Consider the following 19,515-nt stretch of genomic DNA (forward strand, 5'->3'; position numbering starts at 1 on the left):
GTCATGTTGGGGTGGGGATAGGCCTTTACCTCCAGGCGTTTGGTCAGGTGCCTGAAGAGGGCCGCGGCTGCGGCCGGGGTTGGATAGCCGAGTCTAAGGCAGCGGCTACTCCGGCATAGGTGCGGCTGGGCCCAGCGACCTTTGGGCTCGCCATACTCTGCTGCTGTATATTGATAGGCCCCAGGCAGCAGCGATGGAGGCGGGCCTCTGGCAGCAGTAGTCCTGGGAGGTGCCCAAGGTGAATCCCAGGCAGCGATGGTGGAGACCGGCCTCAGGCAACAGCAGTGGTGGAAGCAGGCCTCAGGCGAGTCCAAGGTAGGCCCTCGGTCACAGTGGTGGGGGCAGACCTGTTGGGGAGGGTCCCCAAGGCAAGTCCCAGGCAGCCCCAAAATTGAGTCCCAGGCAGCAGCAGCAGTGGAGGTGGGCCTCCAGCAGTGGCAGTGGTGGAGATCCTGGGGAGGAGACAAGGCGAGTCCCAAGCAGCAGCAGTGGAGGCAGGTCCGGGCGAGGTCCCAGAGACCAGCAGTGGGCATGGGCCCCAGGTCAGCAGCAACACTGCCTTGACCTGGGTGAGGCCCAGGCTGCAGCTCCAAATGTAGGCCCCAGACTCAAAATCTCTCACCTCCTTCTGCTTCTGCCTGCTCTCGCGCTCTCTCTCTCTCTCTCCCTCTCACTCCACTGCCCCAGGAAAGCAATCAACATAATTAAAGACCTCTCCCAACCCAGTTATACTCTCTCCTACCCTCTTCCGTCAGGCAAAAGATATAAAAGTTTGAACACATGTACAAATAAATTCAAGTACAGCTTCTTCTCTGCTGTTATCAGACTTTTGAATGGACCTCTCAAATGTTAATTCTGATATCTATCTATTTTTTTTTCTCTCTCTCTCTCTCTCTCTGCACCTTCTATGTGGCTGTAACACTGTATTCAGCACTCTGTTCTGCTATCCTGAAGCACTTTGTATGGTACAATTTGCCTGCATAGCACACAAAACAACACATTTCACTGTATCTTGGTACATGTGACAACAAAAAAAAAATCAATCAATCCATAACTGTCTTAGTTGAACTAAGGCTGGGCCTGCTATTATAGACCAGGCCAGACCCACTCAAAACATTTCAAGAAAGTAGCTTAGACCCTAACTTTGCTAGTTGTTTTAAGCAGGTGTAATGTGGATATTCCAGGAGGGATTCAGTTGGTCAAACCATGTAGTTTTAAACAAAACAGAATTTATTTGCAAGGTTACCAAATGAAACACAAACAAAAAAGATGAGAATACTGAATAATTTAACCTTTCCGAAAACCCAACGGATCATCCCAACTTAATGATGCTGTTCCCAATACTTGCAACAATCCTTATAAATACCCCTTGACACAATAGGTAAAATCAAACCCTGGTTCTTATAGGAGAGAAGCCAGACACAGATCAGCATGGATCAATGGTGCTCAGCATGGACCTGCTTCTTTGGGGTCCAGCAGTTTTTTCAACTCTACTGTACTAAAACCAAACCAGAGAAGAGCTGAGCTGGGAGAACTGGCCACTCTCCTTTCATTACACAAGTGCTCTTTTTTAACTTAAAAGCCTTTTGCCTGAGGCAGTCTCTATTAACTTGGCCCTTAACTTAGACTTTCGGACTCTGCGCCTTTGAGAAAAAAAAACAAGGACAACATAACCTTAATATTATCGCACCTCCACCCCTTTTAAAAAAAGCTATCAACATCCAAACATGGCTTCATTTTAAAACCCCTTAACTTTAAATTGTTAGTATTCCACACCACACTTATACATTGACAATAATCATGCAAACATGCACTATGACATTTTGTTTCAGTCTGTTTTACTCTGGCCAACGAACGCTTTCGTTTCTTATTCAAGTCTCGACAATGTATCGGCAATCACGTTTTCTTGTCCTGCCACATGCACAATTTTCAAATTGAATGGCTATAACAACAAACTCCATCTAAACAGTTTGCCATTTTTGTCTTGAAATTTCTCCACAAACTTCAATGGGTTATGATCAATGTATATGATTGTCTCAGATACGTTACTGGTAACATAAACATTGAAATGTTGTAATGTCAACACCAAGTTCAAAATCTCCTTCTCAATTGTTGAATATTTCTGCTGATGAATGTTAAATTTCCTGGAGGTATACCCAATAGGTCTTTCTATCTTCTCATCATCATCTTGTAAGAGCATAGCACCGACATCCACATCACTTGCATCAATAGCCACCTTGAATGGTGTGGCTAATACTAGGGCAGTGGTTAACACAGCTTTCAGGCTGTCAAATGCCTTCTGACAGTCAGCTGTCCACTGAAACTTGTCTTTCCTTAGCAATTCAGTGAGTCAAGCAGTCACACTGCTTACATTTGGTATGAATTTTTGATAAAATCAACTTAATCCCAGGAACCATGGTACTGCTCTTTTTATTAGTGGTATGGGGAAACTCCCCTATTATCTTTGTTTTTGCATCCTGTTGGGCCATTTGTCCATGTCCAATAACATGGCCCAGGAACATGACTTGGGCTTTCGCAAATTCACTTTTAGCCAGGTTTATCACCAAGCATGCATCCTGGTTCAAACCAGTCTGGTAATTGCTTGTCCCACCTTTTCAATACAGTCTTCCAAACATGAAATCAGATATGCATCAGTCTTTGTAACTTCACTGACTTTGCAATAGTCGACACATAACCGTTGGTTACAATCTAGTTTTGGCACCTTTACTATGGGTGAGCTCCAGTCACTGTAACTAACTCCAATGATGTCCCCTTGGAGCATCATTCAATCTCCTTTTGAACCTGTGCCAACTTTAGAGGTTATGCCTATAAGGATGTTGCTTAATCGGAACAGCATCACCTACATTTATGTCATGTGTAATTAGGTTAGTACTTCCCAGCTTACTTCCACATACCTCCCCATGTGATAGTAATATCTCTTTCAGGTCATTTTGATTTTCCTCTGGAAGGTAATTCAATAATTTATCCCAATTTTTGACAACTTCCTCATTGTCCAATTTAATTTGAGGAATGTCCAATTTAGAATCCTCTGAACTTGGTTCTTCCCTCTGTGTTGTAACCAATAACACAGCCTCCTCTTGCTTTACTCCATGTCAAGATACCTTTTGAGCATTTTCACATGACACACTCTGAGATTTCTTTCTGTTTAGAGTTCTTATCAAGTAGTTCACCTTGCTGAATTTCTTTTCAACTTGATAAGGTCCCCTAAACCTTGCTTTTAAAGGTTCACCTATCACTGGAAGTAACACTAACACCTTATCTCTGATAGCAAAATTGCGATCAGATTTCTTGTCTGCTTCCTGTTTCATTGTATGCTGTGAGACTTTTAAATGCTGTCTAGTCAACTCCCCCGTTCCATTTAATCAGTCCTGAAATTTTGATACATCATCCAAATGTGTGGTCTCTGAATTCTGACTTTTCAATTTCACCTCAATCAATTTTAGCAGTCCTCTCAATTCATGCCCAACCATTAATTCAAATGAACTGAATTTGGTTGATTCATTTGGTGCATCCCTGATCGCAAACAGTACAAAAGGAATTCTCTTATCCCAATCATCCGGATAGTCTTGACTATAAGCCCTCAACACAGTTTTTAATGTCTGATGCCACCTTTCCAGTACTCCCTGCAACTCTGGATGATACGCAGCAGATTTTAATTGGTTTATTCTTAAGCTGTCCATAACTTCCTTGAATAATTTTAATGTGCGGTTTGACCCTTGATCTGATTTATCTCTGTCAGTAGTCTGTATCCAGTGAAAAATTTGAGTAACTCCCCTACAATCATTTTAGCTGCGATATTGCAAAATGGGACAACCTCTGGAAATCTAGTGGATACATCCATTATTGTTAACAAACACTGATATCCACTTTTTGTTTTAGGGATCCTACTCAATCAATTAAGACTTTTATAAAAGGTTCCTCAAATACAGGAATAGGTGTTTAAAGTGCAAGTTTTATTACTACCTGTCATTTTCCAATTACCTGACATGTATGACATGTCTGGCAAAATTCAACTACATCCTTGTGCAGTCCAGGCCACTAAAAATGTTTTTGTATTTTAGCTTGAGTTTTTCTCACTCCTAAATGACCCCTAGAGGTAGCTTGTGTGCCACTCACAACACCTCTGTTCTATAACCCACTGGCAATACAACTTGATGAACTTCTGCCCATTTCTCATCTACCTAAATATGTGATGGTCTCCATTTCCTTACCAAGACATCATCTTCAAGATAACACCATTCAGGGATACATTCAGATTCTTTTCCTGTGTATGCCTTTTGATACAATTGCTGTAAATTATCATCTTTCTGCTGTAACTCAGTTAATTTATCTGAACTAAAGATGCCTGCTTTGTCATCAGTCTGTTCCTGGATTGTCTCAACCATCTGATCAAACAGGGTCTCTGCTAATTCCACTTCAACTTTCTTATCTGTACTATGTGATCTCTCTTGTTTCAACTGGTGACTTTGTACGCTCGTTACCACATAGTCAGCAAACTTCCCCATGATATGAAGCCTGCAAAAGTTCAGTTGCCTGAATTTCCACTGGCTTTTCAACCACAGTAGGCAAAACTCCTATCTGTGAACCAGCTATATCATTAGCAAGGGCAAACTGTATTCCCAGAGCTGAGAGTTTATCCAGTACTGCCACCATGACTTCTCCACTCTTCACTGGACACTCTAACCTCACTTTACATGATTGTGTGCTTCTTGTCTCACTGTGAATTCTCATTACTATTACCTTTTCTGGCAATAGAGGTACATATAGCCTCATCTTTCAACATCACAGATTGAGAAGATCCTGTGCGTCATAATATTGTGACCACTTTACCTGCTACTCCTGGCTTATGTGAATGAACTTTATCTTCGCAGGTATATGGTTTAAAAAGATCTGGCACTTACGCCTTAACCAGCATCTGACTAGTTTATATATTCTGGTGCAGCTTTCTAGCCTCCAGTGTTTTCCTTCTCCTGTTTTCCTCCATCTGGCTTCCCAATGCTTTTCCTAGCCCACCAGCAGTGTGATTTCATGTGTCCTATTTTATTGCTGTGAAAAGACCAGAACTTTTCGACTTCTCGGTCTCTCCTTCAAGGGTTGCCATTTTACCGTGGTAAATTATCCTTATGATCTTCACCGAGATCAATCTTTCCCTTTCCAAGGATTTCTCTTCTCTCCAGTTTCAATCCTGCATGGATTGAAATTGATTCTGGAAGCCAAACTTTGATTTACGCACCAACTCATAATCATTCACCATTTCAGCTGCTAACCTTGCCGTTTTAACTTTCTGCTCTTCCACGAGTTCTCACTACTTCAGGAAGTGAATTTTTGAACTCCTCCAAAATAATCATCTCTCTAAGAATGTCGTGAGTTTGCTCTATTTTTAATGCCCTTGTCCACCTATCAAAATCACTTTTTGTTTGATCCTTTCAAACTCAATGTAGGATTGAACAGGGCCCCTTCTTAGATTCTTGAAACTTTGTCTGTTGGCCTTTGACACATGAATTTAAGATGGCTTTCTTCACCCCCTCACATGCCCAAGATACCTCCTCTGAGAGTAATGTGAATACCTCACTAGCTTTGGATAAACAAAACCCACATAGTCATTGGCAACTGCATTTGTTCAGCCACATTTTCAAATGAGATGAAAAAGGCTTCCACATCCTTCTCATCAAATTTAGGGAATACTTGAAAATATTTAAACAGTTTCTCACCAGGCCTTTGGCAACCATGGGTTTGCTCATCCTGACTCTTTTCCTCACTAAGCTTACCTTCAGCCTTCATCTCCATCCTTTCAAGCCAACTTTCCTGTCTAAGTGCCAATTTCTGAAGTTCAAACTTCCTCTCTCTCTCTCTCTTTCTCTCTCTGCCTTTTGGTTCTGCTAAAACTATCCGTTCTTTTTCTCTTTCCTCTGCTTTTAATTGTAATTCCTTGTTTTTTGCCTCTAATTCAAGCTGCTTCATTTTCAATTGAATTTTAGCCATCTCTCAAGATCCTGATGGCATTTCCAACAAAACTTGGACTTCATTACCGTTTGTAAAACCCCCAAAGTCATATTTTCCACTTCCCCAAAAAACTCTTTGTGACTGAGAGCCATTGCTATCCCAAGTACTGTTTAAACCAAACAAACCCTGAACAAAAGACACTAACACCTTCCACTTGTTGTCCTCAAGTTCAACAACCCAAATCCTAAATCAGAACTGCAGAACAAATCAAGGATAGGCCCACAATCAGTTATGGACCAGGCCAGACCCCCTCAACACATTTCAAGAAAGTAGCCCAGACCCTAACTTTGCTAGTTGTTTTAAGCAGATGTAACGTGGATATTCCAGAAGGGATGCAGGTGGACGTAGTTTTAAACAAAACAGAATTTATTTACAAGATTACCGAATGAAACACAAACCAAACAGCATTGAATACTGAATAACTTAGCCTATTTGAAAACCCAACAGATCATCCCAACTTAATGATGCTGTTCCCAATACTTGCAACAATCCCAATAAATACTCCTTGGCACAAAAGTTAAAATCAAACCCAGAGTCTTACAGGAGAGGAGTCAGACACAGATCAGCATGGACCTGCTTCTTTGGGGTCCAGCAGTTTTTTTAACTTTACTGTGCTAAAACCAAACCAAACCAGAGTTAGCCTGAGCTGGGAGAACTGGCCACTTCCCTTTCAATGGACAAGTGTTCTTTTTTAACTTAAAAACCTTTTGCCCAAGGCATAATCTGTTAGCTATAATGAAATTGGCCCTAAAACCCTTCAACGTAAACATTTTGGGGTCTGTGTCTTTTACGACCTCTCAAAAAGGACAACATAACCTTGTTAAAGGAACAGCATCATCAAACAGTGTCTGAACCATTTAAAATTTCATTGTGTATGCCCAGTTTGTTTTTTCAAGTGCATAGGCCTTCCATTTTCTTTTAGCACAGCCACAGGTTAATTAACAAGGGATGAGATGATGGCTCAGTAGTTATCACTGCTACTTCACAATGCCAGGGACTCAGGTTCAATTCCAGCCTCGGGGGACTGCCTGTGTAAAGTTTGCACATTCTACCTATGTCTGCATGGGTTTCCTTAATGTGCTTCGGTTTCCTCCCACAGTCCAAACATGTGCGGGTTCAGTAGATTGCCCATAGTGTCTGGGGATATGCAGACTAGATGGATTACCCATGGGAAATGCAGGAAAGCAGGGATGGGGTGCCCTCCAGAGGATCAGTGTGGACCTGAGGGGCCAAATGGCCTGCTTTCAAACTGTAGGGATTCTATGATCTTCCAAACTGCTTTGGAGCCACGCAGTTTAGCAGGAGCGCTTATGGTTCCATGAAACAAAATTGTGAACAACACCATCTTGTGGAACCAGAAGGAAGTGGAATGACTTCCCCTAAATAACAGGAGTTACAATCCGAGCAGACCTGTCTCCAATCCTCTCCAAGGACTGATCTCAAGGCCAACTGTCCGTCACAACTCTTTGGAATGTCTTGCTTGAGGAAATGTAGCCTAAAGTATTACAATAGAGGCAAGAAGAATTTGGTGAAATATATATCAACAATAAAATCTCCAGGATAGCAATAAATATTTTTTGCCCAAGTGATGAGATGTACAGACCTTAAATTTGTATTAACCACCTCTTACTGCTTCACATGATGCTTTAATATTTTTAAGGAAGCCGTCGATATATTTTTCATTATCAAGAGTATAAAAGATTATCAGGGATATGTAGGAATGTAGAATTGAGGTTCAAATCAGATCAGCAATGATGTTATTGAATCGTGGAGCAGGGTCTAAGTGCAGACTAGCCTACTCTTGTTCCTTGCTTATGTTCGTTTGAACCCATTTACTTACAACACATAAAAATCACGGAAATCATGTAAAATTTAACACATAGAATGAAGCTATTCAGCCCAGCATGCCCCTGCCTGCAGACTAAGACCTTCCTTTCTCTTCTGTTGACAGACGGTTCATTTTTGCAAGCCTACGAACAGGTTTTTACTATGCCACCTAGAATGCGTCCAAGTTATTACATTCCTAGCAAAAGATCTAAGATTATGCAGTCTTCGGCTGCCGATTGAGTTGAAGGGAGTCAGGAAGTCGTTTCTATGGTAAATTTTAAGTGATTTCCTGCACTACCATATTGGACACAGCAGTTTGAAGGAATTGTTTTTTAAAAAAAGCAGGTGAGATCGAAGTTCGTTTTCTTTGCTTAGCTAAAGAAAATTTGGTAAACATTCAAGATTAGTTTTTAAACAAAACCGGAAATTGCTGGAAAAGCTCAGCAGGTCTGGCAGCATCTGTGCAGAGAAATCAGAGTTAACGTTTCGGGTCCGGTGACCTTTCCTTAGAACTGTTCTGAGGAAGGGTCACCGTACCCGAAACGTTAACATTGATTTCTCTGCACAGATGCTGCCACACCTGCTGAGCTTTTCCAACAATTTCTGTTTTTGTTTCCAATTTACAGCATCCGGAATTCTTTCGGTTTTTGTTCAACATGAAGTCTTGATTACAATTAAAGATTCGGGTTTATTGAACACAAGTCTTGTGTTTTTTAAAGACGCATAGTCACAGATGCCTTCAGCTTGTAAAGTTGGAAAAACGTGAGTTATTATTGACGAAACGCGAGGCAATTATTGAGGCTGAAACTGGGTTTGCAATATTGGTATTTGCTAACTTCAACAATGGAGTTAAACGCCAAATCGAGGATGTTGTTCTATGGTTAATTCGTGTCAGCACCACCAGAGCAAATGAAAAGGGACCGTCGAAGCATATTATAATTGATTGAGTATATGTGCGTCTGCAGTAAACTCGTAAAATGCCATGAGACAACATCCTCGGGTTGTTTAATTTAGTAAAACCTGAGAATGCGTAGGACCTTTTACTCTCTGGGCCTTTCTCTTTCCTATTTAAGGCGAGTAAGACGTGGTATTAGCAAAATTCTGACAACAAAATTGTGTGTGTAAAGCAGTTGTTGTGATCTTTGCGGTGTCAGATAGTTTTGTTCTTCACCGTTGATATGTTTATCTAACGTTAACATTATACATCGGATCTGAATTTCTACTTTTGGGTAGTTTCTCTAGTTTCAATTTTCACCAAAAAGTAGGAGGGATCAGGTAAGGGGGAAAATATGGAAGTAAACTGATGAGAATTTGAGACGCATGAGCTCAAATTCACGGGAACGTGATTGGTCAGCTACAGGCTCAAGTTACCGCCCAGTACAATGGTATAGTGCCAAAAACAACAATCCGGCACTGTCATGTATTTACTCACACTGTGTGGTTAATCGTCTGAGCTTCCGTTGTGAAATGATATTGAGAAGCTCTCTGTCTTCATAAAGCGGAGGTGCCGGTGTTGGACTGGGGTGGACAAAGTTAAAAATCACACATCAGTCCAACAGATTTATTTGGAAGTACTAGTTTTCAGAGCGCTGCTCCTTCATCAGGTACCAGTTTTGAAAGTTTTTAAATGCTTTAAAAGTCAACTCGTATGCTCAAATGATCGCAGTGACTCGGGGGCAACGATTATTCGCACGAAGCTAAATGTTGAACCACAGAAGTGGGTCCATTGGAGCAGGATTGCTTGAACTTGAATGTCATCGCTCACGGTCTGATTCTTGGCTGTTATAACCCACCCTCGAAGGTTACAAAGAAGTTGCTCCGGGAGTGGAGATTTACTGTAATGTTAGATCATAGGGAAAGAATATTGTGAGCTGGGGACAGGTGCAAGGCCAAAGCCAGAGGAGCACAACGACACTTACAAATTATATACACCATACATGAACATGTATGGTAATTTACCAAAATTCACTGTACTCCGGGCAGGTCCCAGCAGACCGGAAGACAGGGAATGTCACGCTGCTGTTTAAAAAAAGAGTGCAGGCAAAAGGCAGGTAACCATAGGCCAGTTAGCTTAACATCTGTAGTGGGGAAAATGCTGGAGGCTATCATTAAAGAAGAAAAAGTGAGACATCTGGATGGAAAGGGTTCCATCAGAGAGACGCAGCATGAATTCAGGAAAGGGAGGTCGTGTTTGACAAACTTATTAGAGTCATTAGAGGGTGTAACAAGTGCACGGGGTGGTGGAAACAGGTGGCTATTGTATACTTGGATTTCCAGAAGGCGTTCAATAAGGTGTGGCACAAAAGACTCATCCATAAGATAAGAACGCATGGAATTGCAGGAATGTACTAGCATGGGTAGAGGTCTGGTTAGCCCAATAGAAAGCAAAGACTTGGGATAAATGGGTCTTTCTCTGGTCGGACATCTGTGGTGAGTGGGGTGCCACAGGAGTCAATGTTGGGCCCGCAACTGTTCATGATATATTTAAATCATTTGGAAGAGGAGATTGTATCCAAGTTTGCTGATGACACTAAACTGAGTGGAAAGGCAAACTATACAGAGGATGTGGAGGGTCTGCAGAGAAATTTAGGTAAGTTGGGTCTGGCAGGTGGAGTACAATGTTGATAAATGTGAGGTTATCTACTTTGGAAGTAAAAATAGTAGGTCAGAGTATTATTTAAAGGGTGAAAGATTGCAGCATGCTATTGTGCAGAGGTATATGAATCACTAAAAGTTGACTTGCAGATGCAACAGGTAATCAGGAAGGCAAACAGAATATTGGCTTTCATTGCTAAAGGGATTGAATTGAAGAACAGGAAGGTTCTGCTGCAATTGTACAAGGTGTTGGTGAGGCCACACCTGGAGTATTGTGCGCAGTTTTGGTCTCCTTACTTGAAGAAGGCTATACTGGATTAAGCCCAAGTCAGTGCACAAAGACTACAAAACTGACAACCGAGTTAAAAGACAATAACAACCAGAAGAGAAGAATAGTCCAATATTGGTAGAGGTATGTTTCGCTGTATAATTGGAATGATGCCAACAATGTTGCTATCTAGGTAGCAGACTACAGTAGTCACTTTCAACACAGGGGACTATCACTTGGCTTTGGGATTTGCTTTTGTGAAATAAATATAATTTGCAGCATTAAATCAAGGCAACATATAAATATGTTTAAACACTCATCCATTTGCCATCGCTAAAAGTAATGGTTTCCTTCTGCAGAAACGTCCGAGTGCTCCGATTTTCACCAAGCAAAGAATGAATAACGCCAGCAACTTGGAAGAGGACTCATGTTCGTACATCAGCAAATTCAAAGCTGGCATCTTTGTACCAACGTATATCACCATATTTATTTTTGGATTTATTCAAAATGTCTTCTGTTTATACGTATTCCTGAAGCTATACAAAAGGAAGACGGCATTCAGCATCGTTATGGTAAATCTGGCAATATCAGATCTGCTCTTTGTCTGCACTTTGCCCTGGCGGGTTCACTATTATTGGAATGACAGGAAATGGGAGCTTTCAAATGCTTTCTGCATGTTGCTGACTTATGCTCTGTACCTCAACATGTATTGCAGCATCTATTTTTTGACCCTGATGAGTGTTTTGCGGTACTTCGCCGTAGTGCATCCAATTAAAGGTTTGAAATATAGAAATGTTGGAACTGTGCGAATCATGTGTGTTGCAGTCTGGGTGTTTGTGGGAGCAGTATCCAGCCCTTTGCAGATTAGCAGTTACAATATGACAAATGAAACACGTGAACAATGCTTTGAATTCAGCAATGCGACTACTCAAATATATCCCATGAACTTGTTTTCCCTGATCGTGGGTTGTATTATTCCGTTCTTTATTATCATTGTATGCTACATATCTGTTGTTAAGTCTTTGTTAACTTCAAAGATAACGCATAAGCAGCAATTTAGCTCCCGCAAAAAAGCTGTTGTTGTAATTATTATTATAATATTTATATTTCTAATCAATTTTCTGCCTTATCACATTCTACGAACTGTGTACGTTAGCCTAAAGACAAGCAACGAAAATACATACCGAACTCATTGTGTAGTTTATATAGGTTCAGTGGTTACCTTATGTATTGCAGCGATCAACCCCTGTTTGGACCCGTTTTTATATTACTTCGCAGCAGAAAACTTTAGAGATAAGCTGACAAGCACAGTGCAGAACATATTCAAAGGCATCTCCTCTGCCAATTAATCAAACCTGATTACATTTATAAATTTAATTATTATCACTTATGATCAATGGTTTTCGGTATTTCTCCTATTGCAGAATACAAAAAGTGACGTTAAAACTACTTTCTAACAAATAATTAATTTTGATTTTATTGCCATGGCAGTTGTGGCCTGCAAGCAAGTAACTCCGTACAACGTTTTCCTGCGAGTATGATTCCAAGCTGAAAGATAAATTGAGTCCTTTTTGTCTTTTAAGAGTAATGAGGCTTTTTCTTACACGGTGTTGTTCGAACATTATAAGTAATTCCGCGTTGAAACAATTGCAGATTCGGTTGCTTTGTGTTTCCTTTTAAACCTGCAATTGGAATAGCCAGCTCAAGAATCCTGTGAGACATCTGAATTCCTTCAGACCTGGCCTTCTATGCATGTCTAATTTGAATCACTCCACCATCGCTGGGTATTCAGCTGTTCAGGTCCTAAGAGCTGAGTTTTCTCCCGAAACCTCTCTCTCTCACTAGCTCTTTTTTCCCCTTTATTGTCACTCCTTAAAATCCACCCCTTTTACAAAGTTTTCAATCATCTGCACTAATATCTTCTTATTTGAGTTGGTGTCAAACTTCATTTGGTAATGCAATTTCTGTGTTTTCATTACATTAAAGGCACTATAAAATTCTAAGTTGTTATTGATCATAACATCATATTTGAATTATTTTCAATTCAAAGCTGAATAATTTATCTGATCTTCATACATTTGTTTTCTATTTCCACAACTGTGAATTTGTCTCTTATTAGTCCCCAGCGTTTGTCATTTACTAAGCCCCATCTTGTTATCTCATTAAAATTTTTCCTTTTGCTGGTAAGTCATCAACAAGATTCACAGCCTTTCAGAACATACCAATGACTTGACTTCTGGGCATACTGACTATGCTCAGGAAGTCTTGTGGCGCAGCAGATAGTATCTTTGCTGCTAATTCAGAAGCTCTTGGTTTGAGGTGCACTCCAGGACCTGATGGGTATGAGACCTGTTTTCATAGTGTGATCAAAGAGGTTCATTAACAAGCTAAAATTCTCCTAATATAGCTATGACAGGCAGTAAGAGCAGCATAATCTCCTTGATGACTGTATTTGATGTGGAGTGGATTCCTTCAAGCTACAGCATTTGGCGACAGGCAAGCAACTTGTTTCAGAAAAACTAGCTGTATGAACAGATATAAGCACATACTTTAGCTGCGCCATTTTCCACTCATACCAGGAAAAGAAAAGAACTTGAAGGTGATAATTCAGTGTTTCCTTTTCCAGTAGGTTACACTCTTTCAGTCTTTATAAAGGATACTTATCTACCTATATTTGAAATTCCAATATCTTTGTGAGAATATTATACAGCATGCGAACCAGATTCAAAAATTTGAACTGTGGAAAAATCCACTTTCTGTGGACCTGCCCAGTCAAAGAGTCATAGAGATGTACAGCATGGATACAGACCATTTGATCCAACTCTTCCAGGCCAACCAGATATCCCACCCCAATCTAGTCCCACCTGCCAGCACCCAGCCCATATCCCTCTCAACCCTTCCTATTCATATACCCATCCAGATGCCTTTTAAATGTTGTAATTGTACTAGCCTCCACCACCTCCTCTGGCAGCCCATTCCACACATGCACCATCCTCTGTGTGAAAAGTTGTCCCTTAGGTCCCTTTTATATCTTTCCCCTCTCACCCTAAACCTATGCCCTCTCGTTCTGGATTCTGCCACCACAGGGGAAATACTTTGTCTATTTACCCGATCCATGCCCCTCATGATTTTATGAATTGAATTGAATTGAATTGAATTTATTGTCATGTGTACTGAGGCACAGTGAAAAGCTTTGCCTTGAGGGCAATACAACCAAATCACAGAGTTAGGTAGCATAGTTAGTAAATAATAGGTAAACAGTGACAAAAATAAAAACACAGAAACAGGCAAATATTAAGAGTTTGTGAGTCCATTCAATATTCTAACAACAGTAGGGTAGAAACTGTTACAAAACCAGCCAATGCGTGTGTTCAGGCTTCTGCACCTTCTCCCCAATGGTACAGGTTGTAGAAAAACATTGCCAGGGTGGAATAGATCTTTAAGAATGCTGGTGGTCTTTCCTTCGCAGCTGGCCTGGTAGATGGATTCTATAGATGGGAGAATAGCCTTTGTGATTGTCCGGGCTGAGTTCACCACTCTCTGTAACCGTCTCCAGTCTTGAATGGTACAGTTGCCATACCAGGTAGTGATGCATCCAGACAGAATGCTCTAGATGGTCCACCTATAAAAATTAGCAAGGGTATTCGCCATCATGCCAAATATCCTCAGCTGCCTGAGGAAGAAGAGACGATTTTAGGCCTTTGTAACTAGTGCATCCACATGAAGAGTCCACTGTTCTGGATGACCACTCCCAGGAGCTTGACGCTCTCCACTCATTCCACCTCTGTGCTGTTAATATGTAGGGTGTCATCCCGCCAAAAGTCAATAATGAGTTCCTTGGTTTTGCTGGCATTGAGAGCTAGGTTGTTCTCAGTACACCATTTTTCCAGGTCTTTCACCTCTCATCTGTAGTCTGTTTCATCGCTATCTGAGATTCGACTGACTATGGTGGTGTCATCCATGAACTTGTAAATGGCATTAGTCTAGTATATAGCAACGCAGTCATGGGTATACAATGAGTACAGTAGGGGGCTGAGTAGGCACCTCAAGGTCGGGGGGGGGGGGGGCTCCTGCGTTGAGTGTTAGTGATGATGAAATATTGTCCCCAATTTTATAAACCTCTATAAGGTCACCCCTCAGCCTCCGACGGTCCAGGGAAAACACCCCCAGCCTATTCAACCTCTCCTTATAGCTTAAATCCTCCAACCCTGGCAACGTCCTTGAAAATCTTTTTGAACCCTTTCAAGTTTCACACATTCTTCTGATATGAAGGAGAGCAGAGTTGCATGCAGTATTCCAAAAGTGGCCTAACCAATGTCCTGTACTGTCACAACATGACCTCCCAACTCCTGTACTCAATACTCTGACCAATAAAAGAAAGCATACCAAACACTTTGCTCACTATCCTATCTATCTGTGACTCTACTGTCAAGGAGCTATGAACCTGCATTCCAAGGTCTCTTTGTTCAGCAACACTCCCTAGGACCTTACCATTCAATGTATCAGTCTTGCTAAGATTTGCTTTTCCGAAATGCAGCATCTCGCATTTATCTAAATAAACTCCATCTCCCACTTCTCAGCCCATTAGTCCATCTGATCAAGATCCTGTTGTAATCTGAGGTAACCTTCTTTGCTGTCCACTACACCTCTAATTTTGGTGTCATCTGCAAACTTATTAACTATATTTCCTGTGCTCATATCCAAATCTTTTATATAAATGACGAAAAGTAGTGAACCCAACACCGAGCTTTGTGACACTCCATTGGTCACAGGCCTCCAGTCTGAAAAACAACCCTCCACCACCACCCTCTGTCTTCTACTTTTGAGCCAGTTCTGTATCCAAATGGTTAGTTCTCCCTGTATTCCATGAGATCTAACCTTGCTAACCAGTCTTCCATGGGGAACCTTGTCGAATACCTTACTGAAGTCCATATAGATCATGTCTAACGCTCTGCCCTCATCAATCTTCTTTGTTACTTCTTCAAAAAACTCAATCAAGTTTGTGAGACATGATTTCCTATGCACAAAGCCATGCTGACTATCCGTAATCAGTCATGCCTTTCCAAATACATGTACATCCTGTCCCTCAGGATTCCCTCCAACAACTTGCGCACCAGCGACATCAGGCTCACCAGTCCGTACTTACCTGGCTTGTCCTTAACACCTTTCTTAAATAGTGGCACTACGTTAGCCACTAGTCTTCAAGCACCTCACCTGTGAATATTGATGATACAAATATCTCAGCAAGAGGCCCAGCAATCACTTCTCTAGCTTCCCACAGAGTTCTTGGGTACACCTGATCAGGTCCTGGGGATTTATCCACTTTTATATGTTTCAAGACATCCGGCACTTCCTCCTCTGTAATATGGACATTTTCAAGGTGTCACCATCCATTTCCCTACATTCTATATCTTCCATGTCCTTTACTACAGTAAAGACTGATATAAAATACTCATTTAGTATCTCCCCCATTTTCTGCGGCTCCACACAAAGGCCACCTTGCTGATCTTTGAGGGCCCTATTCTCTCCCTAGGTACCCTTTTGTCCTTAATGTATTTGTAAAAACCCTTTGGATTCTCCTTAACCCTATTTGACAAGGCTATCTCATGTCCCCTTTTTGCCTTCCTGAGTTCCCTCTTATGTATACTCATTCTGCTTTTATACTCTTCTAAGGATTCACTCTATCTATCCTGTCTATACCTGATATATGCTTCTTCCTTTTTCTTAACCAAACGCTCAATTTCTCTAGTCATCCAGCATTCACTATACCTTCCAGCCTTTCATTTTACCCTAACTGGAATATACTGTCTCTGGACTCTAGTTATCTCATTTCTGAAGGCTTCCCATTTTCCAGCCGTCCCTTTGCCTGCGAATATCTGCCCCCAATCAGCTTTCAAAAGTTCTTGCCTAATACCGTTAAAATTGGTCTTTCTCCAATTTAGAACTTCAACTTTTAGATCTATCCCTCACTAAACGAATAGAATTATGGTCGCTGGCCCCAAAGTGCTCCTCCACTGACACCTCAGTCACCTGCACTGCCTTATTTCCCAAGAGCAGGTCAAGTTTTGCACCTTCTCTAGTAGGTATCCACATACTGAATCAGAAAAGTTTCTTGTACACTCTTAATAATTTCCTCTCCATCTAAACCCTAACACTATGGCAGTCCCAGTCTATGTTTGGAAAGTTAAAATCCCCTACCAAAACCACCCTATTATTCTTACAGATAACTGAGATCTGCTTACAAATTTGCTTCTCAATTTCCCTCTGAGTATTCGGGGGTCTATTATATAATCCCAATAAGGTGATCATCCCTTTCATATTTCTCAGTTCCACCCAAGTAACTTCCCTGGATGTATTTCTGGGAATATCCTCCCTCAGTACAGCTGTAATGCTATCCCTTATCAAAAACGCTACTCCCCCGCCCCTCTTGCCTCCCTTTCTGTCACTCCTGTAGCATTTGTATCCTGGAACATTAAGCTGCCAGTCCTGTCCATTACTGAGCCACGTTTCAGTAATTGCTATGATATCTCAGTCCCATGTTCCTAACTATTCATGAGTTCATCTGCCTTCCCTGTTAGGCCTCTTGCATTGAAATAAATGCAGTTTAATTTATCAATCCTACCTTGTTCTCTGCTTTGTCCCTGCCTGCCCTGACTGTTTGACTTGCTTCTTTTCTCAACTGTACCAATCTCAGATTGATCTCTTTCTTCACTATCTCCATGGGTCCCCACCTCCTCTTCCGCCCCCCCCAACCCTACTCGGTTAAATCCTCCCAAACAGCTCTAGCAAATCTCCCTGCCAGTATATTAATTCCCTTCCAATTCAGGTGCAATCCATCCTTCTATTACAGGTCACTTTTACCCCAAAGAGATTCCAATGATCCAAAAATGTGAATTCGTCTCCCATATACCAGCTCCTCAGCCATGCATTCATCTGCTCCATCCTTCTATTCCTACCCTCACTAGCTCGTAGTACTGGGAGTAATCCAGTCAGTTTCATTTTCTTGCTTTATCCCCGTAGTTCTGGAATTTAGTTTCCCTCAAATGGCAATCCAGTTTCCTTTTGAAACAATTTATCATATGTGCTTTAATCATCTCCATAAGCAAATGTTATAGGTCATTACTATTTACTGCATTAAAAATATTCCTCTTCATAATCACTATGAATCACTTGCTCAAAATCTTATATCCATGTCACCTCATTCTTGCATTTTAAATTAATATTTTTAATTATTTAGTTTATCGAAGCACACCCCACCACAATTTAGTAAACCTCAATCACATCTCCCCATAACCCCCTTTCTTTTGAAGAAAACAGATTCAGCTTCTCCGTTCTAACCATGTTAGAAACTTCCTCAACCCTGGAACTATTCTGGCAAACCTCTTCTATATCTCAAGGGTGGCATGGTAGCTCCCAGCACCAGGGACCTGGGTTCGATTCCACCCTCAGGTAACTGTCTGTGTGAAGTTTGCACATTCTCTCCATGTCTCTGCCTGGGTTTCATCTGGGCTGTCTGGTTTCCTACTACAACACAAAGATGTGCAGGCTAAGTGGATTAACCACAGGAAATGCAGGGTTTAGGGAAATAGTGTGGGGGGATGATCTGGGTGGGAGGTTCTTCAGAAGGTTTGTGTGGACTTAATGGATTGAATGCCACGCTTCTACATTGTAGGGATTCTTTTGTAACATTCTTTCTGAAGTGTGGTGATCAAAATTGGATGCACTACTCCAGTTGTGGCTCAGCCAGAGCTTTAGAAATCATTGACTTCAATTGTCCAATGTGTTTGCAGATATGAGGTAGTAAATAATTTGTGATGAGTAACAGCCAATAATCAAGCCTCGTATTCATAAGAAATTAGCGCTTTGGTGGGCTGCACAGAAAAGCTTCAAAAACTGTTTAAATTATGCTTAAGTGTTAGTCCTTTCTTTGTGTGAGAATTAAGAGAATAGTCATTTGGTAGTATGAAATTTGATTATTGCTGGAAACAAATACATTTTGTCAAAACCTTTCATCTTGCACTCATCAGGACAATTTGGAAGAATGCCAATTGAAGAGGAAAACCAACATTTGCCCTGTGTGAATGGAGAGTGTGATTGGTTGGCAGTGGACTCTGATTTCAGTAACATTGCCATAAAAAATATACCAGTTAATGATGATTGACAGTTAATAGCCAGGTTTTGTCTAAATTTTAAAGTAAACAGGTTCCTCTGACTGTTCAAGATCTTGCCCTAAGAAATAAACCAAGAGTGGCTGTCATCTATTTTGTTCAGATGAAACAGGAACATTGTATGGACGTTTTCTTTCTGACAGCAAAGAACAGGGCCCTGTTTATCAATACATGTAGTTTCCAGTAAACACATATATGCCACACTTCAAGCCCAACTGACTATGCTAAAATAGTTGACATCATAATTCTTCATATATTTAGGATTTTATTAGCAAATACAGTCCAAATACAGAATCACATTTAACTTTGGCCACTTTGTTGTGAGATTTGCAAGTACAAGGTGGTTAAATACGGTCAGTACCTTGTTTGCTGCAAACAGCCAAAGGTGTATGCTGTTTGATGCAATCTGCTAGACTTTGGAATACAGTATAAGGTGTATATACAGGCACTGATTTATATACAGGCAGTCTGCAGGTTCCAAATGGGTTCCATTCTTGAGTCCATTGGCAAGTCAATTTGTATGAAGGTCGGAACGCAATTCGCAAAATATAATCAAACCATGCATAAGTATAGGAAATGTTTTCATGACAGATGTTTAAAATTACACCACTGTATGATATACATAAGGACCAG

General features: G+C 41.1%; 1 protein-coding gene across 3 annotated transcripts; it reads left to right on the forward strand.

Moving 5' to 3' along the window:
* The first annotated feature begins 8,087 nt into the window (after positions 1-8,087).
* On the forward strand, positions 8,088-13,554 carry LOC122555534 (cysteinyl leukotriene receptor 2-like). Of its 3 annotated transcripts, none has more exons than XM_043701555.1 (2): positions 8,088-8,196; positions 11,074-13,554. In XM_043701555.1, exon 2 carries the CDS (start codon positions 11,110-11,112, stop codon positions 12,061-12,063), a length of 954 nt encoding a protein of 317 aa, XP_043557490.1. In that variant the 5' UTR covers positions 8,088-8,196; positions 11,074-11,109; the 3' UTR covers positions 12,064-13,554. The 3 variants fall into 3 exon arrangements, with proteins under 3 accessions (XP_043557490.1, XP_043557493.1, XP_043557491.1); XM_043701558.1 differs by lacking the exon at positions 8,088-8,196 and adding an exon at positions 8,519-8,613; XM_043701556.1 differs by lacking the exon at positions 8,088-8,196 and adding an exon at positions 9,271-9,455.
* Positions 13,555-19,515: the final 5,961 nt, after the last annotated feature.

Source organism: Chiloscyllium plagiosum, chromosome 12 (assembly GCF_004010195.1).
Source record: "Chiloscyllium plagiosum isolate BGI_BamShark_2017 chromosome 12, ASM401019v2, whole genome shotgun sequence".
NCBI classification, from domain to species: Eukaryota; Metazoa; Chordata; class Chondrichthyes; order Orectolobiformes; family Hemiscylliidae; genus Chiloscyllium; species Chiloscyllium plagiosum.

Bases quoted from the DNA above. Each gene is read 5' to 3' on its own strand.
- LOC122555534 (XM_043701555.1), top strand. From the start codon at position 11,110: ATGAATAACGCCAGCAACTTGGAAGAGGACTCATGTTCGTACATCAGC.